This window comes from Cucurbita pepo, chromosome LG07 (genome assembly GCF_002806865.2).
Source record: "Cucurbita pepo subsp. pepo cultivar mu-cu-16 chromosome LG07, ASM280686v2, whole genome shotgun sequence".
NCBI classification, from domain to species: domain Eukaryota; kingdom Viridiplantae; phylum Streptophyta; class Magnoliopsida; order Cucurbitales; family Cucurbitaceae; genus Cucurbita; species Cucurbita pepo.
Window position 1 is genome coordinate 9,553,640 of NC_036644.1, and position 25,202 is coordinate 9,578,841.

At 38.0% G+C, this 25,202-nt stretch overlaps 3 protein-coding genes across 7 annotated transcripts; 2 read left to right on the plus strand and 1 right to left on the minus strand.

The window, feature by feature from the left end:
• Positions 1-214: 214 nt before the first annotated feature.
• LOC111799167 (oligouridylate-binding protein 1-like) lies at positions 215-8,839 on the plus strand. Its single transcript, XM_023682589.1, has 12 exons — positions 215-435; positions 1,801-1,862; positions 2,172-2,274; positions 2,566-2,642; positions 2,714-2,775; positions 2,878-2,965; positions 3,114-3,189; positions 3,335-3,365; positions 5,875-5,994; positions 7,429-7,514; positions 7,908-8,081; positions 8,316-8,839. Exons 1-12 carry the CDS (start codon positions 355-357, stop codon positions 8,616-8,618), a joined length of 1,263 nt encoding a protein of 420 aa, XP_023538357.1. The 5' UTR covers positions 215-354; the 3' UTR covers positions 8,619-8,839.
• A 156-nt stretch (positions 8,840-8,995) lies between these two features.
• Positions 8,996-16,002, minus strand: LOC111799166 (auxin response factor 19-like). 4 transcript variants are annotated; one of them, XR_002815780.1, is made up of 14 exons: positions 15,568-16,002; positions 15,280-15,398; positions 15,105-15,200; positions 14,926-14,982; positions 14,689-14,844; positions 13,409-13,493; positions 13,121-13,211; positions 12,876-13,040; positions 12,605-12,800; positions 12,126-12,264; positions 10,272-12,028; positions 9,736-9,926; positions 9,358-9,650; positions 8,996-9,276 (listed from the first exon to the last, which is right to left on the minus strand). XR_002815780.1 is itself a non-coding variant. In XM_023682587.1 (13 exons), exons 1-13 carry the CDS (start codon positions 15,608-15,610, stop codon positions 9,473-9,475), a joined length of 3,267 nt encoding a protein of 1,088 aa, XP_023538355.1. In that variant the 5' UTR covers positions 15,611-16,002; the 3' UTR covers positions 8,996-9,472. The 4 variants fall into 4 exon arrangements, 3 of the variants coding, with proteins under 3 accessions (XP_023538355.1, XP_023538354.1, XP_023538356.1); XM_023682587.1 differs by having other exon boundaries at positions 8,996-9,650; positions 15,280-15,392; XM_023682586.1 differs by having other exon boundaries at positions 8,996-9,650.
• Positions 16,003-18,340: 2,338 nt separating this feature from the next.
• LOC111799152 (3-oxoacyl-[acyl-carrier-protein] synthase II, chloroplastic-like) lies at positions 18,341-24,014 on the plus strand. 2 transcript variants are annotated; one of them, XM_023682569.1, is made up of 13 exons: positions 18,341-18,964; positions 19,208-19,413; positions 19,481-19,684; positions 20,783-20,893; positions 20,983-21,078; positions 21,275-21,320; positions 21,418-21,560; positions 21,896-21,964; positions 22,281-22,365; positions 23,031-23,185; positions 23,272-23,352; positions 23,495-23,554; positions 23,658-24,014. In XM_023682569.1, the coding sequence occupies exons 1-13, from the start codon at positions 18,658-18,660 to the stop codon at positions 23,772-23,774; spliced, it is 1,680 nt and encodes a 559-aa protein (XP_023538337.1). In that variant the 5' UTR covers positions 18,341-18,657; the 3' UTR covers positions 23,775-24,014. The 2 variants fall into 2 exon arrangements, with proteins under 2 accessions (XP_023538337.1, XP_023538338.1); XM_023682570.1 differs by having other exon boundaries at positions 21,418-21,497.
• The last annotated feature ends 1,188 nt before the right edge of the window (positions 24,015-25,202 follow it).

The following is a 25,202-nucleotide window of genomic DNA, read 5'->3' on the forward strand; positions in this document are numbered from 1 at the left end:
TATAATACTAAAATAATATTTAAAAACCAACGAAGAAAGAAAAAGAAAAAGAAAAAGAAAAAGAAATATATTTATTTTATTTTTGATAATTTTGTTGGATAATAGACGAAATGGATGTATATAAAAGGTTGGCAGTAGATCTGCTCTTTTTATTTGTCTGATACTCTGTATTGTGCTCTTCTTTCCTCTTTCTGCTCCCTCCTTCGAGGGTTTTTTTTTTCTTTTTCTTTTTTTCCCCCCTCTTCTCTCTTTTTTTTTTTTTTTTTCTCTTTTTCTTTGTTTTTTCATTTTCGTCCTAACACTCCCCACTTCAAGATCTTCGTCTCCTCCATTCAATCTCACTCTTCCTGGAAGATGCAGTATCAGAGGCTTAGACAGCAGGCAATGATGCAGCAGTCTTTGTATCCCCACCCCGCCCTCCTCGCTGCTCCTCAGGTTTCTATCTCTCTCTTTTACTTTTGTTTTTTTTTTTTCCTTTTTGTCGTTAAATTTGGTTGCAAGATATGTTCCTCTTCTGATCGATCCTTTATTTCTCAGTTTTTGATTACTCGAGCTTCAATCTTTCTCTCCCCACCTATTTTCTTGAAATCTGAATTCATTTTATCTATAAGCTGTAATATGTTTTTTCCTCAATTTAATGGAAAACGGGAAGGATTTCACTAGAGAACTAAAAGTTCAATATGTGATAAGATATCAATCTTGAAAAGGAGCCCTGTGGATTCAAAACAAATCCTCCAATTGGTTATAATCATGCCGACGAAAACATTTTCGCCAGGAGCTGTGCCAAGAAGAGTCTTGTACTGTGTAGTATCCCAATTGAACTCTTCCCAAGTGATGCGAAAAAGTGCGTGATTTCTTTTCAACCACAACTTCCATGGCACAAGATTTTATACATATGGTCACTGAGAAGCTTTTTTAGACCTCCTACCGAGGTCAAACGCCTGTAATAACACATACCAAAGCTCCTTTGTAGTTGGAAAATGAAGAAACGGTTGGCTTTGGGTCTTGGAGTTCTCTTAGCATAAAAGACAACACTTAGGATTGGAATTAAAAAATCATACATGATGTCCAGAGACTATATTTCTACCTAAATGAAAGAAGCACATGGACATTTGTCTAGTGTGAGTCGCCTTTTATCAAATCTAGTAACAATGTACTGTTTTCATGTTTTTTTTATGAGTTCGGTTTCCTCCCTTCCTATTTCACTTTGATTGGTCCATTTGTGCTCACATACATACATGATAACATTTGCATGTTAATGAGTAGATGACAATCAATTAACTAGTTTTCAAATATTACTCCTTTCTATTTTTTTCTTCAAACAAGGAACACGACTTTTCATTAATGCAATGATTAAAAGGTTAACTTCAAAGATACAAACTCCACGTGAGAGTGAACGAAATAATAATAATAATAATAATAATAACGAAAACAATACAAGACTGGAAGTAACTTAAATGCAACAATCCTCCTCTCTATTCTTCTTGTACAAATTGTTGCCATTATTAATCATTATGCGAGTCTTTGGAGCCATCCAGTATTCGTTCAGAAATATGATTGTTAATGTATCAGTATCATATTCATCTTTACATCCATGACAAGTCCTTGGAGATTTATTGCTGAAGCACGAGTCAATTGGAGTCTTTCTTCATCCCTGTACTTAGAACGTTACCCATTGTCTGTTGGTTGAATCTTTCAGTTACACTATTTCTACACGGGTGAGGAGCGCAGATATGTTTTTCTAGGAAGGTTCTGTTTTTCTTTTATCCTTTCTTGTTTTTTTACCTTTTTATTTTGCAGATAGAGCCCATCTTGAGTGGAAACCTGCCTCCTGGCTTTGATTCAAGTGCATGCCGCAGTGTGTGAGTGTTAAATAGATATTTTATTTCCTTTTTCCATTTTTTCATTTAGTTCATTTTAAATTTTAGATAGTAAGATAAGTCTTTATTTGGAATACCTTGCACATTTTGCCTTCGATATAAGGTTCCTCCTTGGATTTGCCATTTGTTGATTGATCTCCATTGACACCACACCTTACCATGTTCATTGTTTGCTAAAACTTATATCATTCTGGTTCGTATGTTGTTTGAATGCATTCAAGTACACTGATTTCTATTACATCTTTTTTTGTTTTTAATTAGCCATCAATCTGAACTAATGAAAAAATATAGGTATGTCGGGAACATTCATCCCCAAGTCACCGAGCCTCTTCTTCAAGAAGTTTTCTCAAGTATTGGACCCATTGAAGGATGTAAGCTCATTAGGAAAGAGAAGGTGTGGTTTCCATTTAGACTATCATTTGGTGCTATACGAACTCTTTCCATTATGATAATAAGTACTTTACCATCGGTTATAACTTTTGAATTTTGTTGGACTGTTTCTTCCTTAAGTAACCAGTTGGTGGAATTATTGCAAATAATCCAGTGTTATCTCACAGATCAGGATCTTCTTGTTATTTCAAATAATCCAGTGTTGTCTCACAGATCAGGATCTTCTTTGAACGTGTTTTTTGTTATATAAATAGGTACTAATCTTCTACCTCAACTTTTCTTTCTATTTATGCAGTCATCCTATGGTTTTGTGGACTACTTTGATCGCAGATCAGCTGCAGTTGCTATTATTTCTCTCAATGGAAGAAACTTGTAGGTGAAATTCTTTCTTGCATTTTTATTGACATTAGCCGAGTCATATATTTCGATATAATTTCACACAGGTTTGGACAACCTATAAAGGTTAATTGGGCATATGCAAGTAGTCAGAGAGAAGACACATCTGGTTGTATGCTCAGATTGTTTCTTTTTCCTTTGATTCCGTTTCCAATTATGATGAGTTTGTAGCATGCGGCTGCTGACATTTTTATATGGTGTTTTTATGCAGGTCATTTTAATATATTTGTTGGTGATCTTAGCCCTGAGGTTACTGATGCTACGTTGTTTGCATGCTTTTCTGTTTATCCCAGTTGTTCGTAAGTTTGTTATCCAAATTTTTGTTATGAGTCAGTCTGCTTGGCTTATGTTCAAATGTTTGAGATGCGGTAGAGCTTAGCTTAATACTATTCAACTGAGAGCACCTTGCTCCAGCACCTCTAACCTTATTTTCCTTTAATACTTCAGGGATGCAAGGGTTATGTGGGACCAGAAAACTGGACGGTCGAGGGGATATGGTTTTGTTGCTTTTCGGAATGAACAGGTTTTGGAATTATTTCAATATGATGTTTTTACCCCTTCCTGAGTCGCCCATCCTTTTGCTACCAATGTAGGAAGTCTTTTATTTGTTTTCTTCAGATTATGTTCATAATTGTACTTCTATTAATAATTATTTATTCTGCTTTCAGGATGCTCAAAGTGCAATTAATGACATAAATGGTATTCCTACTCTCTCTCTTGTTTGGAAATCTTATGTTGTATATTTATCTATTTGGTGTCTTGTTTAACCATATCTCTTGTCCTGAACCATGCAAGTAAAGAATGCAACGAATGGCATTATTGGGGAAATGAGAAACAGAGTTAAAATTATCTTACGAGAAATGAATATGGAAACTTGATGTGAAAACCCAAGGGAACTGGATATGAGAACCTCTTCCATTTAAGGTCCCCCAAAGATCATCCTTGAACCTCAATACAATTTGGATCAAGTCAAAAGGAAAAATTAGATTTATACCTTCAGGTCAATGATCAACGAGCAAGGATATATATATAGGGACACTTGAACACATAGAATTGACAAAAGGGTTTGGGAAAGGTTCTCGGCTCTTTAGAGTCGCTCAAACACTGAATTTATTTCATCGAAGTCTTAACTACAATGACCTGAATAAGGCATGTAAATAATCTTTAGGGAGGCAACAACCGAAGAAGGAAAACACTATAAGATCTCAAACAAACAAGGAAAAAAAATCCTACCAACCCAATAAGGCAAGAACTAAACTAATTAATGTGTGCTTTTAAACAATATCTCCCAAATAAATCTTAAACAAATGTCAAATATAAGAGTTAATACAAGGCTTAGATGACAAGCTAAAAAATAGTCTTAAACTAGGACGTTTCTATAGGCCTCCCGAAGCTCTTCCTATTGGATTATGTTCAAGTAGCTTGGGTTCTTTGGAAAAGATATCTTTGATGCAATCTTCGTAAGCTGTTTGAGCGTTAGAAAGAGAATTCAAATTGGCAATATAGGTTTGGATCTTATTTGGTTAATAGAGATAAATGTTCAGTTATCAGTATTAATTGCAACTAGTCTAATTGGAATGTTGGGCCGCTTGGGTGGGCTGTGAGGTGGGGTCATTCCCTTTCTCGTACTTAGGTTTCCCCCCTGGTCATAATTTTAGAAGCATTTATTTCTAGGATCTTGTGATGGAAAAGGTTTAGAAATGGTTATCTTCGTGGAAAATAAGTTTTCTCTCCAAGGGAGGAAGACTAACCCTTGCCATTTGGTCCTCAGTGGTTTCCCAGTCTATTTTCTTTCCTTGTTAGTCCCTGTGAACGTCTGCAATTCCTTGGTGCAACGCATGCGTGATTTTTTTTGTGAGAAGGGGTGGCGGAAGGGAAGGGTTCACATTTGGTTATTTGGGAGATGGTAGCTAGACCGGTGGAGTTTGAGGGTTTGGGTATAGGGAATCTTAGTGTGCACAATTAGGCCTTGTGGGTAAATGGTTAAGCCATTTCTCTCAAGATGTGGCATAAGCTTATTGTGGGTAACATCCTTTTGATTGGTCTTCGAAGGAGATTTCAAGAGGTACTGCCAAAAATCCATGGAAAACTATCTCTGATAGGTTTCCTTCGTTTCCTAGTTTGTTCATTGTTACGTGGTGACAGGCTGAACACTTATTTCATAAGATAATTGGCTAGGGGGTAGTTCCCTATGCTCGTTGTTTTCCTTGACTTACCATCTTTCCTCTTTGAAGTTTTGTTATGTGCTATATCCTCTCGTCTTTTGGGAGTTCTTCGTCTATTTCCCTTGGCCTTAGTTGGCCCTTTTCTAATAGAGAGTCGATTGATGCAGTGGCCCTTTTGGCCTTGCTTAGGTTTTTTGCCATTTAGATGAAGAGATGTTCGCTTTTGGAGCCTTGATTGAGCTCTCCCATTTTTCCTCTATTTTGGAAAATCAAAATTTCAAAGAAGGTTTATTTTTTTGTTTGTTAAATATTTCAAGGCAGGGTTATACTCTGGATCGTGCTTAGAGATTTTTGCCCAACTTGATTGGGCCTCAGTGTTGTATCCTTTGCAAGGAAGCAGTCGAGGACTTGGATCATGTCCTATGGTTATGGCAGTATGCTAGATCGATTTGGAGTGGTTTCTTTAGTTTTTTTTTTTTTGTCTGGTGGCCAAGGAGTTGTAAATCCATGTTGGAGGAGCTTTGTTACCACGTCCTCTCGTAAAAAGGGTTGCCTACTATGGCTTGTTTTCCTGGGTGCTATTGTTTGGTTTGGGGTCTTTGGGGGAAAAGTAATAATAGGATTTATAGAGGGTTGAGTGACCTTTAAGGTGACATTTGGTCCTCTCTTTGGGTCTCCGTTTGTAAGGACTCTTGTAATTTTTGTTTGTCAGAAGTCCTTTCTTTTTTCTTTTTTTTTTCTTTTTTTCTTTTTTTTTGTTGTTGTTGTGTGTGTGTGTGTGTGTGTGTGTGTGTTCCTATGTTTTCTTTCATCTTTCTCAAATGAAAGTTGGACTTTTTACTAAAAAAAAAGGGAAAAAAAGAAAACTATTTAAATAGCTATTGGATTTCTTTTGTCAGACACGTGTAATAAAGTGTGCATGTCAGGTTCTACGTAATTTTATTAACCGGATATCATTGCTATGCTCTTTGGGGCTTGGATATTGTTGTTTCTTTTTATTGGGAACTGTTCTACATTTTTTTCTTCTTTTTTTGACGATAAAGGAAAGTGGCTTGGGAGTCGACAGATTAGGTGTAATTGGGCTACAAAAGGTGCTAGCTCGGGCGATGACAAACAGAGTTCAGATTCCAGAAGTGTTGTAGAGCTTACAACTGGGACTTCAGGTATTTCATCTAGAAATGTATATGTATATATATGTTTTTATCATTCATCTAGAGATTTTTAGATTTAATAATCTTCCTAGAATTCTTTTATTTAGCTTTTCAAACTTTATAGTGATTGTTGCAAATCTTCTAACATTTCTATACGCTGATAGTTTTGGCTGTTGAATAGGGAGCCTTTACTTCTTGGTTTTCCAGGCCCGAGGTTATTTATGTTGATCTATACTTTCACTCTTAACCTTTGACTTGTTTCTTGCTAGTTCTTTCTCTAGTTCTATCTGGCTCGTGCATTCGAACACTTGGCCATAGTATATCTAATTAAACCTACATTTTTTCTGGATCTTGTCTAACAAGAGACATATCTTCATGAATGTCTTGACCTTCAGGTCTGTATCTTGCTTATCTACATTGAATAATCATTCCAAAATCAACTTAACATAATTTTTCTTCTAGAGGTTTGTGCCCATGGCAATTTGACCCTAGGCTTGTCATAAGGAAGCCATTGGATTTAACCTGACAGTTGGTGTTTAAATCCCTTAAATATTACCATGAAGAAATACATTTTAAATATTAAGTAGATGCAAGAGCTAATGAAGGATTAGTTCGAATGAAATGAATAATTTGATAGAATCAATTTAGCAATTGGAGAAAAAAGTATAAGAATAGTCAACTCCATAAGTTTGTGTAGCTTTTAGCAACAAGACGAGCTTTCAACCAAGTTACCGATCTGACTTTTTTGTGTCTCTAACTTTGTAATCCCTTAGATTTCTATTTGGTAATTTTGAAGGTTGTACTGTACTTAGTTTAAGTTTTGGGGGATTCTTTTTGTTATAATCTCTTTAGGAAGTTCGTAGTTTGTAACTTTTCTAATAACCATGAAATGTTTGTATTTCTTCTTGTTAAAAAAGACTTGGTAAATATAGTACAGATGATGAACTACATAAGACTGAGTTTATGTTACATAGAGAATTAACAAATCCACTTTTTGTCTCTAACTTCCTAATCCCAAGTTAAACAAAATTAACCTGGATTTAAACCACCTCTAAATTTTAAGTACCTTATGAATTTCTTAATTACCAATGTTGTTCTGATCTCTAATTTTGAGTGTTGAGTGTGACGAATAATTCAAAATTGATTAAATTTTCTGGTTAATTTTGATCAATCCAACACGTGTAGGAGTGAATAATTGAACCTACAATCTCTCTAAGGAAGTAGGGATGTCTCATCCATTGAGCTATGTGCACGTTAATCGACTTTTTGTTATTGATATATAATGAGTCCTTTTATATGGAATTGCGGTCAGTGAATGTTTTTCCTTAATCGGGCCTTTTATTTTCGCTATCACTGCTCTCAGAAAACTGCATCCCTTTGACGAGAGACATTTATATTTTTGCTTCATTAGTTTTAGTTTCACCATTTTGTCGCCTCTTTTTGCAGAGGGTGGCCAAGAGAAATCCAATGAGGAGGCACCTGAGAACAATCCTCAATACACAACCGTATATGTGGGAAATCTTGCTCCGGAGGCAAGGAAATTCTTTTGATAATATAACAGTAACTAATATGTTAATAGTAGTTGTTGAAACAGCTAACTTGGGTGAACCTGCAACTGGATGGCTTGTCAAAGTTCTCTGCCATCTCTAAAAGCATAGGCATGATGGTGATGCGTTTCTAAAATTTATCTAAGAAAGTTTGGCTTGTATCTATTGTTGCTTCTTATATGGCCTTTTTGTGGATACTTGTATTCTTTTATTTATTTTTTGATGAAAGCATGATCTTCAGAATTTATATATCTAATGTGTCGTACAAGCAATCCTTCATTTCTCGATTAAAACCTGAATTAAAAACATGTCAGTTTTTTTATGTGATAGCATGATTATTTTATTATTGCATCATTTTCAGTGTTTATGACTCTTCAGGTTACTTCAGTTGATCTCCACCGTTATTTTCACACCCTTGGTGCCGGGACAATTGAAGATGTTAGGGTACAACGGGACAAAGGTTTTGGGTTTGTGAGATATGGCACTCATGCTGAAGCAGCTTTAGCCATTCAAATGGGCAATGCTCGAGTTGTCTGTGGCAAACCAATTAAGGTACAACCTTAATGAAAAATGTACAATTTTGTCCTACTTGAATGTTAATTAATCATCATTTGATCTAGTTCTCAGAGCCAATATATATTTCAACTTGGTTATTTCGGATGGACAATTTGTGTTGAGGGAAAGAAACTAACTGCGAAAATTAGTGCGGGTTAATGTTTTTGCGTGAGTGTTTAGGACTTGAATTTTCATTTATCCACTTAATGTTTTTGTAATCAAATGATGCAGTGTTCATGGGGTAGCAAGCCAACCCCGCCAGGGACTAATTCTGCCCCTCTTCCACCACCAAATGTGGGACACATGCCAGGTCTGTCTGCCGCCGACCTTGCTGCCTATGAACGGCAAATGGCGTTGAGCAAAATGGGTGCCGCACGAGCGCTAATGCATCCGCAGGCGGCTCAGCATGCCCTCAAGCAGGCAGCCATGGGAATGGGGATGGGAATTGGGATTGGTGGTGCTGGCACTAGTCAAACTTTATATGATAGTGGGTTCCAAAATATTGCAACCACCCAACAGCTGATGTATTACTAGGTGTATTTGAATTGCTGTATGATGCATGCTTGTAGTTGTTTTGTGGAACCAAAGAAAGTGTTGCGTTCTGGGGATTGTGATGCAAGTACTATAGCCTGGTGGTGGGGGGGTTTGATTGCAAAGTCATTTTAATTTGTTACTTTTACATTGTTGGTCTAGTTTGTAATATCCTGCTAGAAAAAAAAAATATGGTGCTACATCTGGAAATAAGCTCCAATCCTTCAATCTCCTTGGCTCTCTTCACATTTTTTTTTCCTGGAAGGATTAGTTCTTTGACTTCATATATTGATTGCTGAATATTGAATAGAGGATGTGAGAAGGATGAAAATAGATTATTGAATCTTTTGTTTTTGGCTGTTGGTTGTTACAGTGAGGTAATTGCAATTCACACCACATTTCTTTTCCTTCTTTTCCTAAACCATCCACTCAGATTACTAATTTGGATCACAGTTAAGGGGCAGCATAGATTGAAGCTCACCATCATATCTCAACCGGGGGATGTTGAGATATTTTGGAATATAAATGACATTTGTGTTGCAACTTACACGAACAAAGTGGGTAAAGCTGTGTTCACTTTCAAGCTTGGGTAGCTATCATATTGGTGCTCACACTAGCTTTAAACTAAATCAACTCCCTGATATGCTTCAGGCCGTCTAGCCTGCACTCATGAACACAGCATGCATGTCAGTCTCCGGTATCTTTGACATTTACCTGAGTTTCTACTTCCCAAAGCCCTCACCTCAGGAGCTGGTCGAAACCTTTTTCGAACGTTCCAACAAATTTTAATCAAGAATAGCAAACCCAGATGCCAGGAGACATGATGATCAGTTATACACCGAGCTCCAAAAACCTCATCAATTGAACGAGGCAGCCGAGTTGTCATCATACTGCCCTCTCCATGCGTTTCCACTATCCGTCCCGCTGCAAGCTTGATTGGGAGCCTGAATGTGACCCAAATTTCCATTTAAACTCATCTGCTGTACTTCAGATGATGATAGGATCTTTATGCTCTGAACACAGCTCACAAACTCCCTGTGCAATCAGTTGGTAAATGGAGTATTAAGACAAGAAAAGGCAGCGGGAAAAGATTTAAAATATTATACTAATTTATACTTACTCCCAAGGATCATCGCCAACTAGAAGTATATCATTTTCATGATCCACATAAACAAGTTTCCAATCAGTTCGTTGAGGATCTTCTAACTGCCCTTCAATACCAAACATTCGGGCAAGATCATGCCTAAGCTCGTCATATCCTTTGTAACGAGTGACATCGATGCATCTACCCACTGATCCACGCTTTTGAACCTTCATAATTTTAGCAGCTTTAGTTTCAATCTAATCTCAAAACATCTCAAACAAGTATTGAAGTTTAAAACACCGAATCCCAACATTACTATGATAAAACAGTGGTCGTCATTTAAACGGGAATTTGATCTAGCATGCTATAATACCCTAGAGAGTAATATCGTTCTACAAATAAATAAACAAAATATGAAGGAAAACGTAGCACTGGTAGAGGTTCAAAATTGATATCATCTAAATAAGAAACGGAAAACAGTATTAAACAATCAAGACCAATTCTAATCATTGATATCATTTACTATTCGCCTGGGATACTAGAGAAACTAGACATAAAGTGGGAAGTCAAACCTTTGTGTATGTCCGCATTCGTTGACCGTGATTTGCCCACAATCCACTACTTAAGGCTCCAGCTTCATTGACGTTGACATCATTCGAGCAGCCAGGCTTGAAGGGCAAGTTTGGAACCCCAAATGACTGCGAGCGGATTGCAGCAGTGGACAACTCTGTCTCAGTATCTCTTGGCACACCCCCCTCGTAGTTTGAAAGTAAGTTCTGAAGATCTTTTTGAGAGTCATATCCCCTCGACAATAAGGTATCTGGAGCCCATCCATCAATGCTATTACTGAAGGGGATGTTGGTTTGTGGGTGTGATTGGACATCGTTATCCAAACATGTAGGGAGTGGGAAAGTCTGCTGAATGGTGCCAGCATCCAGACAATATGATGTTCCAGAAGAAGATGCTTCTACCTGATCGGGAACGGTGCCTTTATATTTCAGTTGGTCCAATCCTTTTGAGTTAGGAAACTCGGGTTTGTTCCGCAAATCAGGTTTGCTTGGCAGCTCCTGAGGCAGGTTAGTTGCAGGCTCAACTACCAAATCTCCCCCCAGTGTGGCTGCTCCTTGTTGATTCTTATTGAGCAGGTTTGATACTGAAACTTGGCAATTATTAGTGGAAGGCGAGGTTGAACAAGACGGAGCATCACCATCAGTCAGTCCAGAATATCCCCTGATTGCCGTGGTTGGTTTGAATTGGTTATGGGATTGGGTTATAGGAACCTGCTGGGACTGCATCAGACCTAAACTTGAGAAGCCATTGCTGTTATGTTTTTCTGTTTGGAAGCTGCCTCCACTAGCGTTGAACTGTGGCTGATTGGACAAAGGCAAGGGTGGTAACTGCTGGTTTTGCTGATGCACAGGATGCGGCTGTATCATTTGAGGTGGAAATAGCGGGCTAGCTGGGGAGACCAACGGTTGCTGCTGCTGCTGTTGCTGTTGCTGTTGCTGTTGTTGTTGTTGCAGCTTCTGTAGCAGCTGCCATTGAAGTTGTTGCTCTGATGGGATTATTGGCTGTGAAAATTGCTGAACTTGTGGGAGTTGTTGTGTTCTTTGAGACAGACTTTGTTGCAATAATTGTAGTGGGGCCTGTTGAAATTGTGTCTGCTGATGGTGTTTCGAAACAAGGCTAGGCTGCTGATCTATTTGTGGCTGAAACTGTGTTTCCTGCAATAAAGATGTCGTCTCAATCGAGTTTTTATTCGATGGTTGGCTAGTTTGATGTGATTGTACATTTCCCGCAAGCAATTGCTGTTGCTGTAGCTGAGAGTATACAAGTGGTTGTTGCAAACTCTGATTTGACAAATGGTTTGCACCACCAACACCATTGTTCGGAAGAGCGGATTGGGAGGTCTGTTGTTGTTGTTGCGACTGCTTCGGCTGCTGCTGCTGCTGCTGTCGTAGTTCCGGCTGGGGTGGCAACTGCTGCAGCTGCTGCTGTTGAGACCACGACGTTGCTGGCAACTGGCCAACTTGGTTCTGTTGATTTGCCTTGCTGAATTGGAGATTTGATGATGACATTACTGGAGCTTGAAAACACAATAGTTTAGACGGATCATCATTGGTTAAAGTTCCATGCAGAGCACTAGGAGCAACCATGGACGGCAAAATTCCAGATTGAGCTGCTGGGAACTGATTATTATGTTGCATGCTCATCCACTGCACTAAACTTAAACCCGGGAAGATCGAGCTTGGTGTATCTTTCATGCCAAAGTCGTCACCGAACCACGGCATGGCTCTCTTGAAAGCATTTTCAATATCAGATTCATCATCTGCAAAAATGATGTGAAGGTCACTACAACATATTATTGCTGCTTTCTATTCACTTAAACACATGGTTCCTAGGAAATTATTGTAGGTTTCAATTACCTGGCATCCCTGGTTGTTTAGGGAATTTGGGTCTGAAAAATGGAGGTGGACATATGTAGAACGGGGTCACAACCGGCTCAACTTCCCATATAGAAACTCGGTTCGGTCGTTCACCAGCTGCCGATTCATCCCATCCAACCTTCGGTAAGTACATATAATTGGTAAGCAACAGAAGCAGGCCATTAACAATCATGGATGAGAATCACAACACATTTTTAAATATCTTCCAAGATGCCCTCTGTAACGACCCAAGTCCACCGCTAGCAGATATTGTCCTCTTTGGGCTTTCCCTTTCGGGCTTTCCTTCAAGATTTTTAAAACGCATCTGCTAGGTAGAGGTTTCCATACCCTCATAAAGGGTGTTTTGTTCTCCTCCCCAACAACCAATGTAGGATCTCACACCCTCTTACAATAGAAGTATTCCGTTCCATATAACATGAATTATATAATTTTAGTTTTGTATAATTTATTAATAGTACCTGAAGATTGCGCCACTGTGAATTTTTCCATCGTACGGAATCCATGTCACTGATACCAGTAATTGTACCCATATATCTGCGTACTCCCGACTCCTCAGTCTCAAACATCATCCTAAATCGCATGCCAAGCGAAACTTGTGTGTACATTGCTTTCGTATACTTGGCCAAAGGAATGACAAATTCAGAAGGACTGGCCCTGAAAACCTCACGAAATGATCATCGATGCTGAAACTGAAATCATACGGAATTTTAAAAACGAATCAGTAGTTACCTAGGGTTGTAAAATATAGTAAAAGGACTGTTATTTGCAGCAGCATGAGCAGCAGAAGCAAGAATCCCTATGTGCATGCTATCACTTGATATGACCGACGAAGACAGAGCGGGCTGCTGCCTGTTAGCGTGCCTTATGCCTAAAAGAAGCTGTGACTTTTCATCTCTATAATGCATCAATGTATATACCATCAGGATTTGTCTCAACATTAATTTAGGTGAGTTACAAACTGATGATTTTATAACCTTATAAACAGCACCGAGTCACCGGCGAAGACTCGTTTTGTGCTAACAAAAACACTCCACCCAGTGGTCAGAAGGTGTCGTTTTGGTTGGCCTGAAAAAATTTAAGCATTCTCAACCTCATCAAAACGGTAAAATTTATATTCCACGTTCTCACGACAAAATACAAGCAGATGCAGAACCAGAAAATAAACCCTAAACCATCAATGGGAACGTAAAAACGATGAAAATATTAACAGAGATCTTTAACTGACAGAGACAGTAAAGGTGAAAATACGAAAGGTCCCATACCACGGTAAATATGTCTGAATGTCCATGAATTATCATGCAAATCTCTAGCTACTAGTTCCTGAGCAGGGGGTTGCATCGAGTAGTCCTATAATCAAGAATATTCAATATGAGCTTATAATAAATATACACACAAAAACAATCATAAGTTTAAATTAAAGTTTGCATTACAACCTCAAATCACATGAGATGTTAATTATTAACAAAAATGTACTGGTGTAGCCGAAAGGATACCAATCGTAGTCGAGTTCATACAGCCTAAACACCTAGTATTTATACAAGTTGCTAACCGAAGATTAACTCCTTCACTCCAGCAGCCAGTTCCGAACAAGCCAGACTAGTTGATCCTTTATACCAACCATCACCTCCCTATGGCTACTTAAGCCGACAAACTCATAATAACTAATTTTCGACATTTATCCCTACATTGCGCACATAACTATATGCAAATACGTGCGCACAAACATTTGCTGGTCAGGCAAATTCATTAAATTGCCTCGACCTCCCCACCCCCTTCCCCTTCCTCCACAGCTCTGTGTGTGTATGTGAACCCACTCGATTGGAGAAGAGAAGCTACAATTACAAAAGAATTTCCTAGATTTTAAGAGAAGCCATAATTACAAAAGAATTTCCTATCCAAAAACGTTTCATTGGTCACTAATAGATTTTAGGAGACTGAATGGGCTAGTATGAGTGTGTAGGTCATACCTATGCTATTTGTAACATCTACGAATATCACAGGAAGTAACCATCCTGCCCTCCTCAGACATCCACGGTCCAAAAAGCCAGCAAGTCCAAACACTTTGCCAGGATGTGGAGTTCTCCATCCTGGTGTTACGACGTATATTTTTCCTTGTGTCTTATCTCTTTTGTTCTTCATGTTCTTCATCTAGATAGAGTGTGTGAATTGTGCGATCCTAACACAAAGGTCCCAAAAAACTATCTCAGACTGCCAAAGCAACTATGATCCGGACTTTCCAAAGCCTTCTTACACACCCTACACATGTGGCCCAACATCACCCATGGGTGATCGGCGAACCAAAAGATGACCTTAAGAATCCAACCTTCCAACAATCATACCAGAAGAGAATCCATGACCCATCCCTAACAATGAACCTTACAAAGCTCGAGATTATGGAATACCCCAAAGCAATAGAAATTTATTTTTGAACATAACATCTAAACAGACAGACAGAATGTTACAGGATAACAATCAATAACATATCCTTAAACCAATATATTAAATGGAAGTAATATTAAAGAATACGAGATGTGATGCGCACTAATGGGGGAAAAATCTTCTCAGCTGCACGACGAGGCACAGAAAATCCACCGTGAGTGCTAGTGTCACTAGCTGTTAGAGTTTTGCAGAAGAACTCAGCAGGCTGCCTGTTTTGCTTGAGGCCAATATCAGATGCCAATAAAGCTTCTTTTTCATACTGCAAAACAGAATATTGTATTAACAACCAGATTATTTGAATGTATAAATGAATCGAACACTTATTGAGTGGCTAACCTACTTTATTCACTGGTTGAAGGGTCATTTGTGCATACACTTCATCAGTTTCAGGATCAGCCTGGTTCAGAACACAAAATAACCATCTCATATTGAGCTCACAAATTTATTTGCACCTCTAAACATGTAGTAGTTCAATTTAAGAGATTTGATTAGCTGTATGGGCCATAGAATCCCTCATACATGTAATATGACATTATGGAGCATGCACACCAACTTTGAAGGAAGGTTAGGGTAGTTTGGAATGAAATCAGTCTCCTTATTCATGGATGCTGCAACCTGAAAGGTTTAAAAAAGAATCCATCACAAACCACTATCCATCCATATGTTCACATAAATTGAATCATGAAGTACATACTTGTTCACTGTGGCCTTGAGGGAAGTAAACCACAAGACTTCCAACTGGCGGTAACGAAACAAGAGGTCCAGCACAAGCATGCCATAACTCAGAGTTAATATTCTTCCTTTCACCTGTTCCTTTCAGACAAACAAACAGGCATCACAACTAAATACTACTAAAGGTTTTAACAAATCTCATGATCTAAGAGCTTAATTAAGCAGATTTTTAGTATGTCAGAAATATACACAACTTCAGAATCTCTCAACAATCGTGTTCTTAAAGAACATTATAGAGAAGATAAGTTACCTTCTCCAGAATTGGGGACAAACCCATTTGGGGGAGCTTTCATACTGTAGGATATAACCCACAAATCCAAAGGAAATCTGATCAGTAGCTCCGTAAAGGCAAGAACACACCCATGCCAGTCCCGGCGCCTCTGGAAACAACAACAGGGTTCGCTGAAGGAAAAGAAGCGAAGAAGGCGAGGTAGAGCGGAGGAACCCCAAAGGGAATATAGTGATCCAGTTTGGGTTGTGAAGAAAAAAGAGAAAGAAAAGTGGATAGCGAAACTGTCGAGGGGATGAAGGTGGTGATGACACAGACTTGACTCCGGGAAATCGAAGGCCTAAGATAAAGCTTAAAGCTAAATAGCTTAAAGGTTTGAGAAGAAGAGAGAAAGGGGGACAGAAACCGACATGAAATGGAAGAATGGTAGACAATAGAAATAAAAAAGATTTTAAGTCTTTATGTTATTAATTACTCCACAAATAAAAGAAAGGGAATGATTGATAAGATGAATAATGCAAGGGAGTTGGAACTTTTGACAACGCCGCTTGCATAGTGAGTGCTGGGCTTGGCGTGGGCGTGGGCGTGGGCGTGGGCGTGGCCTTACGCTCTCCGCCCTCGCCATGACTGCTGGGCCACCCCGCACTATGGAATGTTCAACAAACCATTTTCTGTTTTCGTCACGAATCTGAAAACAAGACACAAAAAGCTTTCACTTTTGGGTTGTAGGAAAACAGAGTAAAATAGCCGCAAAAACAGGAGCTTTGCACATGGGTCGTCGCCATTTATTTAAAGATGTAATTGTGGGCGCCATGGCTTTGACCTCATTCACTAAAACCTGACCCTTGATCATGCCCTCGCTTAAAGATGACGCTGATAAGTGAACCACTAAGAGGTCAGGATCCAGGTGATATTCAACCACATCTTTAAATGTGGTGCCAAACTTGGTTTTTTAATATGCACCCACTTACCGTACAAAGGATGATGTGCGGTGATGGATGGCCGCCCTTTTGTTGCACCATTAAAAGGTGGGGTTCAATCAATTAATTAATTTGCTTTCCCTTTCTTCCTCAACTGGATAACACACATGGGTTTTACAACACACCACCACGCCCCTAGCCACCGCCTTACCTATCCAACGACTGAGCTCAATGTCTCATCATGTCCAAATTTTGAAATTTGGATTCAGCACCTTATGACTCGACATTTTACTGTTCCTACCTATTATTCTAATAGAGTACGGTTAGCATATTTTGTTCGAAGTTGCACTGTGTTTGTTTTTCAGTGACTCTCCACAATGGCATTTGAACATAAGTTTCCATGACTTTGCTTTAGGTTTCCCCAAAAGGCCTCACACCAACGGAGAGAGTATTCTTTGTTTATAAACGCATGATCATTCCCTAAATTAGCCGATGTGACCGATGTGGGATTTACATAATCCAACCGGGGATATTAATCTTAATTCTTAAAAGCAACAAGTAAGTAACATGGTCATATTGCGGAGGCAGAAAAATGCGTAGATAATTAAATGTCGAATCTAGATTTCAAATCTTAAGCTGAATCCTAGGTATAAGGTGTTACACGTGGTATCAAATACATATACATGAAGAAGCACGTTAATGAATATATAGTTTAGTGACATTATGTGATATTATATTATATTATGTGCATGTGTTGATGTCAAGAAACAATGAAAAGAGTAGGAAGTGGCTGATAAGAAGTTAGAGACCCGAGATTCTCGGAACAAATGGCTGTTTTTGGACACATAATGGTCGGAATGGTGGAAGTGCATAGTTTTTGGTTTTTGGGTTTTGGCTTGCAGTGGGTGCAGAGCTGTCACAGCTCATGGTAGCAAGCTAGCTTCACGCGCAAGTCCTTGACAGCGCAAATAGCGAGCACGCACATGAAACAAATGAGCTATCTTTACATACAACCACAAGGCAGTGGAGGAACGCCCACAACTCCGCTTAATCATCTTCAACTCTACATATGGAGGAACCAACACCAAAAATCAACCACAAGAAATAAGGGAGGCCGATACTGGCTACTGTCTTCTTTGGCTTTTTCCTTTCGGACTTCCCATCACGTTTTCTAGGGAAAGGTTTCCACACCCGCTCGATGTCTGGCTCACCCACTTGGTGTCCCATCACGTTTGCTAGAGAGGCTTCTGGGCTAGTGTAACGGCCCAAGCCCACTCTTACTGGATAGCTAGTGTTACGGCCCAACTTCACTCTTACTGGATACAGTCCTCTTTGGACTTTTCCTTTCGGGCTTCTCTTCACGTTTGCTAGGCGTTTACTAGGGAAAGGTTTCCACACCCGCCTAGTGTCCCATCACGTTTGCTAAATAAAGGTTTCCACACTCGTCCGATGTCTGTCTAATATCATTTGTAATGGCCCAAATCCACAGCAAGCAGATATTGTCCTCTTTGGGTTTCCATTTCAAGCTTCCAAGGTTTTTAAGACGTGTATGTTAGAAGGTTTCCACACGCTTAATGGTATTTCGATCTCCTCTACAACCCAAGTGATGATTCATTTAATCTAGGGAGGGGTATGAGTAGAAAATTTAAATAATTTTTTAATATATAATTAATTAAAGAATTGAAATTTAAAACGTATGTTTTATTAAATATACATTTATTATGGAACACTAGCTTCAAATTTTTTTTTTTAAGAGAGTTAAAAAAAAAGCGGTAAAAAAAGAATATAAATGTATTAGTTTCTGTATTTTGTTAAAAGAATATAATATAATAGCGGCAGTATAAATTAGTTTAAAAAATGTGGAGTGAAGAAAAGGGAAAAGAGAGAACACTTCCACTTTTCTGTGGAGCTACTCAGGTTGCCGAAACTGTCGTCTCAAGCGTCGACTTCCTCTTCTGCAGAGATCGAATGCGTCATCGTTTCCGCCATTCTCACCCCCTCTTCTTACTCCTCCCCACATCCTCCTTTTGATCTTCCATCACTCGCTGTTTCGACGGTTCTTCTAATCCTTTCCACCTTCTCTGAATCTGCACGCTCCAGATCACCTTCCTTTTCAAGCTCCTTCTCCTGTGAACCCCTTTTCTACTTGCTCTTCTTATCCGCATATACCAGGTTTTGGATTCAACTCTCCATGGCTGCATCCTCTCTTGTTTCTCCACTCTGCTCTGGACTTTTGTCCGCTTGCATGTCTGTCAACTGCGGAAGAAATCATTCCTTTGATTCCTCCATGTTTTCTTCTTCTAAGATTATCGAAACATGTGCTGGAAGACGGAAGTTTAAATCTAAATGCAGCAGTAGAAGCTCTCAAAGTCACGGGACAGAAATTTTGTCGTCCTGTGGATCCAAGATGATGCAGGGACTTACGAGCTCCTGCATTCTGTTCAAGCCACAAAGTAGAAATTGGAATTGCCTGCCAAAACGCAGGGCTGCTCATTCGGGTATAAACGCTTCTCTTCGTATAAAAGTTGTTTTCTCTATTGAAGTTCTTGCAGTTCAATTCATTATTATTTTGTTTTAATCCATATTATCAAATTCATTAGATGTAATTTCGTTACATTCATACGATACGGTTCTAATCTGAGGAATGCCTATGCTGATGCTGCTTGATTGTATAGAATTAGTGAAGTTTCTTGCTTTTAAGATGCAAAAACGTCATGGATAATGACTTTTCAAAACTTTAGGCGAGGCCATGTCCATAGCTGCACAACCTGCTGAAGAAATAACAGTAAAAAAGAAACATGGTACCAGGCAAAGGCGAATAGTTGTCACTGGAATGGGTGTGGTGACTCCACTGGGTCACGATGCAGATCTCTTCTATAGTAGTTTGCTCGAGGGTATCAGTGGCATAACAGAGATCGAGTCATTTGATTGTGACCAATTTCCCACGGTAGATATATCTTTCTTTTCCCACATGCCGTTTCCTTTGTGTTCACCTTTATATTTTATTTTCTCAGAGAATTGCTGGAGAGATAAAGAGCTTCTCAACTGATGGATGGGTTGCTCCAAAACTTTCTAAGAAGATGGATAAGTTCATGCTTTACTTGCTTACTGCCGGCAAGAAAGCCCTTGCGGATGGAGGAATTACAGAAGATGTAATGGATGAGTTAAATAAAGCTAAATGTGGAGTGTTGATCGGTTCAGCAATGGGTGGCATGAAGGTAACCTTGACTGAATGAGTACTTGAGTATGAATGTACTATGTAGCCCGTAATGTAGATTGATGTAGTATGACAATCCATCCCAAAGTATAGAAGTATCCACTTCAGATTATGAAACAAATCCTTGCAATTGTTTTCTGTGGATTAATATTAGTTAAGGTCTTGTTTGATAACCATTTGGTTTTTGGTTTTTGGTTTTAGAATCTTAAGCCTATAAATATTACTTCCACCTATGGGTTTCCTTGCTTTATTATCTACTTTTTACTTCTATTTTTAAAAAACCAAGCTATGGGTTTCCTTGCTTTGTTATCAACTTTTTACTTCTATTTTCAAAAAACCAAGCTAAGTTAAGAAAACTTGTTTTTGTTTTTAGAATTTGGCTAAGAATTCAAGTGTTTCTTTAACACAAAGAACAAACCCGTTGTAGAGAAACTGGGAGAAAACAAACTTAATTTTCTAAAATTAAGAACCAAAAACTAAATGATTATGAAACGGGGCCTAAATGTTTTAGAGTTCAATATCTAAAGTTAATTTGATATGTTCTTCATTGTTTAATACTCCTGTTTAATATATATATGTCACATATCAAAAGACAAATCATTTATTACTTCCAGGACCAAGATGATTTTCTCATTTTGATTTCCTCCTAGTAATGTTGGGAAAACTGAAACTAAGTTGGATTTTGGATGATTTCTGCATAATGTTGAGATGCAAGGATGACCAAAAATGAAATATTTTTTGTGCATGTTTTGTCATGGTTTTCTATTGGAAGTTGACATTAGAGAGCAATAAAAGGAAATTAGTTCAAGTAGCATTTGGAGTATATCACTTTTCTGGCCTCATTGGCATTGTGATGAAGTAAATTAGTGCTCTCTCTATCTCTCTCCCACCTCGTTCTAAAAAATTGCGAACCTTCTAGTTTTGTGTAGGCTAGTTCTCTGGTTGTTCAGTCATTCTTTTTGACTTCTTACTAGCATGAAATGTTGTTTTCTATGGAAGAACTGAAGAAATTAGTTTCCTAACTTGAGTAGAGGCACCACTCAGATGATTCATTCTAAGGAATTGATGCACTCGGTTTTCCATTTTAATTGGTGGACAGGTTTTTTATGATGCAATAGAGGCTTTACGGATTTCATACAGGAAGATGAATCCTTTCTGTGTACCCTTTGCAACAACGAATATGGGTTCTGCCATGCTTGCAGCGGACTTGGTTAGTATGATTTTTACGACAATCCTTGCTAATGCAATTTGATTCTTTTAATTCCTTTTACTTCATGTTATTTTCTGATTGAGCTTCAGGGGTGGATGGGTCCAAACTATTCCATTTCCACAGCCTGTGCTACAAGCAATTTTTGCATATTGAATGCAGCAGATCATATAAGTAGAGGCGATGCTGTAAGTGCTTATATTTGATTTCCTGAATAGGCCTGCCAGAAATTGTTTTCTTCTCCTGAATTAATAGATAATTCAACTAACTCTAGCATGTACGTCTGAAGTGAATCATATACCATTCTTTTCACATCTGAGTTGTTCTAGATTTTTCTTATCTATATTACGACTTTATGCTTATATTTCTTTCAATTTTGTGCAGGATGTAATGCTTTGTGGTGGTTCAGATGCAGCAGTTATACCCATAGGTATTTCTTTCTTTTCCTGTTAAATTCATCTGAGATTTCTTTACACAACTTTGGGTTTTTTTTTTGCCCTCTACTCTTAACTGTTGTTGGGAAGTAGGCTTGGGAGGCTTTGTTGCTTGTAGAGCACTTTCACAGAGAAACAGTGACCCTACTAAAGCTTCACGCCCTTGGGACATTGTAAAGTTACCAACAATCTCTTTACCATTGATTTTTCTGTTTCTTATTGATGCTCTTGAAAATGTGAGGCAATTGTAAAGTTACTTGAACTTTGAAATATTTATTTTTTAATGTTGATATTTTTTTTTACGAACTTGAAATTAAGCTCATTAGTTAATTTTTTTATTCACCGAATATATCCGTTCTCCCTCCTTTGCATTAAAAGAGGGCTGGGATTAAACTTTTTGTGTAAAATTGTTGATGGGTTTGTTGTTTTGGTCATAAACAGTACATTTGAAAGTAATTTTTCTTCCAATTCCAATTTTTTTTTTTTTTGATAAACCTTAATGCTGGTATTTGTCTTGTCAGCAGACTAGGTTTGCTGTTTATTTTGATCTGCGGTTGATGTTATGTTGCAGAGTAGAGATGGATTTGTGATGGGCGAAGGTGCTGGAGTATTGCTTTTAGAAGAGCTAGAGCATGCGAAGGTAGGCTCAATCTATCTAATATCATACCCTTAATTTTTGGTATCGATCTTTGTTTCTTCTGTAGTTCATTCTAAAATGACATCCATCAACTAGTACCTTGATCCATGATTCTGAGTATCCATCTATGTTTCCCGTGAACATGGTCTCACCTTTATCTTTAATGCTGAATGCTTTCACTTGTAACGTTTACAATTTTCAATTTCTTCAAAACTTTATTTTTTGCTTTAAAACGAAAAGTACTTTTACTTTTATTTCTCTGGAACCCACTACTGTTCTTTTCATTAATGAATTCAGTCATCTGACCTTAAATTCGCAGAAAAGAGGCGCAGAAATATATGCAGAATTTCTTGGTGGAAGTTTGACTTGCGATGCTTACCACATGACAGAACCACGTCCTGATGGTAATCCCCGTTAACTTAAAGATCCGTGGAGCAGGTCTGATAAACTTCAGACAATTTATTGTTTTGTTGGTTTTAGTACTTTCTCTTCTCACATATGGTTTGCTAAAAAATTTTAAATGTATATTATAGAGGAGTCTGTGGTGGCATATCTTTGGATTTGCTAAATTATTTGTAATAAATATAAAATTTACTTCATTTATGGTCTAATCGATCCATCATGCAATTAAGTGGAAATTGGATCGATATTTTTAAACTTATGCCTGGACATGTAAGTATGGTAAGAGAATGGTAAATAACAGTTGCTCGTTGAAGCATTGCTTTTCCAAATAACTTGTGGGACAATCTATTTCCAAACTTTTGCACTTGCATTGGATTTACCATGTTGACTTCATCAAGTGCCTCAAATTACAGATGCAGCTTTTGGAAGTTTTCAGTGGTTGGTTTTATCTTATTATGGGTAACCAAAGTTATGCTCTATCCAGTGTTTCTCTTTTTTTTTTTTTTTTTTTTTTTTTTTTTTTTTTTTTTTTTTTTTTTTTTTTTTTTTTTTTTTTTNCTTGGGGTGGGAGGATTCGAACTTTTTGACCGGGTACATGTTAAGTTGCATTCTTGTTGTTGAAATCAGTGGAGCTAAAGTGTGTTCCCTGCATTTCTATAAAACTCAGGGGCTGGTGTCATTCTTTGCATAGAAAAGGCGTTGGCTCAGTCAGGAGTATCAAGGGAAGACGTTAATTATATAAATGCACATGCCACATCAACACCTGCTGGAGACCTCAAAGAGTATCAAGCTCTTCTTCATTGTTTTGGCAATAACCCTGAGGTGACTTGATAATTCTAAGTGTTTACATACGTTTCTAATCTTACAATGTAAACAAACATGCAAAGATAAGGTTAATGCTTTGGCAGCTTAAGGTGAACTCCACAAAATCTATGATCGGCCACCTACTTGGAGCTGCAGGTGCAGTGGAAGCTGTTGCAGTGATACAGGTAATAAAGGTGTCAAATTGTTCTCTGGTATAAGTAGTGTCATAATACAAACCTCAATGTTAATGTGCCTTTACGTTCTTCCTCCTCCCGTTCAAACGAGCTTTTTTATCGTTCATAAGTTGACGCTGTGTTCTGTCATCAGGCTATTCGGACAGGATGGGTACATCCAAATATCAATCTTGAAAACCCAGATGAAGGCGTGGTATGTTGCTCTAATAATCCATCCAACCCTGTTGGGTTAAGTCGTTATACAGGTTACGAATTTGAACATTTGAAAACAACGTTTAATATTGTTGCATACACAGGACATGAATGTGCTAGTGGGTCCGAAGAAAGAGAGATTCGACATCAAGGCAGCGTTGTCTAATTCATTCGGATTTGGGGGACATAATTCATCGATCATATTTGCTCCATACAAGTAAGAAAACAGTTAGAAATCAGGTTGGGAAGCATAAGCAGTAGAATGCAATGCAAGTTTTGGTAAGTTTTATCAATAATGGGTTGGAATAAGCATAGATGGCATTTTCTCTATTATATCATTTGTTCCCCTGGATGTTGATTACATTCTGCTACTTCCAACTCCAATTCTTGTTTGTTTGAGATGTTTTTATTTCAATAAAATTGAGAACTCATATTTCTGTTGACATTTTGATGGGGAAATATAATTATCAAAGTTTTTACGATACATATCTTTTGAGATAAAAACAAATTTTGAAAAGAATTAGTTTACAAATCTTTAAGTCATGGATCACTACTAAATGACATATTAATTTAGTGAACAAGATTAGCTAACGATTAGTTTAACAAATAATTTATTAGAATGCACAAATAAATGTTTACAAAATGCAAATACTCGTGCCTTTTGGAGTCCAAAACATGATTAAGATAAACTTCTACTCCACAGCCCATCAGTTTGGAGTTTGGGGTTCGGGGTTCTAAGATCATGGGTTATAGTGATAGGGTTTCAAGTTTCGGTTTAGGCTTTTGAGTTTGGGGTTCGGGGTTCTAAGATCATGGGTTATAGTGATAGAGTTTCAAGTTTCGGAGTGAGGGTTTGAGGGTTCAAAGGTAATGATCTAGGGTTTGGGGTTAAGGTTTTATGGTTCACGGGTTGAGGGTCAAGGGCCTAGGGCCTAAGGCGAGGGGCTAGGGCTTAGGGTTTAGGTTTTTAGGTTTTGCAGTTTGGGGTTTCAAAGTTTAGGGTTTTAGGGTTTTTTGGATTTTTGAGTTAGGGTTTCAGGTTTATAATTTAGGGTACAGGTTCAAAGTTTGAGATTTAGGGGTTAGGGTTTTATGGTTTTGGTTTAGGGTTTAGGGTGTGAGGACTTATTCACATTATTACATGTTTTTTTAAAACTTATTTTACTCTTAGTACAATCATAGTAAATTTAGTAAGAGAGTAGAACAATAAAACAACTTTTTTGAATAACCCAACGACCATCATTCCAAAAAGGAAAAAAGTTCCAAGGTTAACACCTATGGAATTTGACTCCAAAATGGTCCGAAAGAGAAAGTGCGTAAGTTTCGTATTTTAACCCAACATGTGTCAAATTCATCAAACTTGAGCGTTCCATACAGTTTCGTTGAAAAAGATCGAAAGAAACTTAGGTTATTCACATAATGATTTAGTGCCTCCACGAGGGTCTTCTCGACAGGGTTGAGGTTGTGAGGTCTTATAGACACGAGTAAATGTTTTTTTTTTTGTTCTCGAGAAAACCACTTTTCAGATCGAGTTAACGACCTTGTCTTGAAAAAACTTCCAATGTTAACACCTATGGAATTTGACCCCAAAATAGCCCGAAAGTGAAAGTGCTTAAGTTTCGTATTTTAACCCAACATATGTGTCAAAT

Excerpts from the sequence above, each read along its gene's own strand:
- LOC111799167 (XM_023682589.1), top strand. The coding sequence starts at position 355 with ATGCAGTATCAGAGGCTTAGACAGCAGGCAATGATGCAGCAGTCTTTG. Across the intron at positions 2,275-2,565 it reads AGCTCATTAGGAAAGAGAAG|TCATCCTATGGTTTTGTGGA; the intron begins GTGTGGTTTCCA and ends CTATTTATGCAG. Across the intron at positions 5,995-7,428 it reads GCTTACAACTGGGACTTCAG|AGGGTGGCCAAGAGAAATCC; the intron begins GTATTTCATCTA and ends CTCTTTTTGCAG.
- LOC111799166 (XM_023682586.1), bottom strand. The coding sequence starts at position 15,610 with ATGAAAGCTCCCCCAAATGGGTTTGTCCCCAATTCTGGAGAAG. Across the intron at positions 15,399-15,567 it reads TGTCCCCAATTCTGGAGAAG|GAACAGGTGAAAGGAAGAAT; the intron begins GTAACTTATCTT and ends TTTGTCTGAAAG. Across the intron at positions 12,265-12,604 it reads CACAGTGGCGCAATCTTCAG|GTTGGATGGGATGAATCGGC; the intron begins GTACTATTAATA and ends TACTTACCGAAG.
- LOC111799152 (XM_023682569.1), top strand. The coding sequence starts at position 18,658 with ATGGCTGCATCCTCTCTTGTTTCTCCACTCTGCTCTGGACTTTTGTCC. Across the intron at positions 21,321-21,417 it reads TGCAGCAGTTATACCCATAG|GCTTGGGAGGCTTTGTTGCT; the intron begins GTATTTCTTTCT and ends GTTGGGAAGTAG. Across the intron at positions 21,965-22,280 it reads AAGAGCTAGAGCATGCGAAG|AAAAGAGGCGCAGAAATATA; the intron begins GTAGGCTCAATC and ends TTAAATTCGCAG.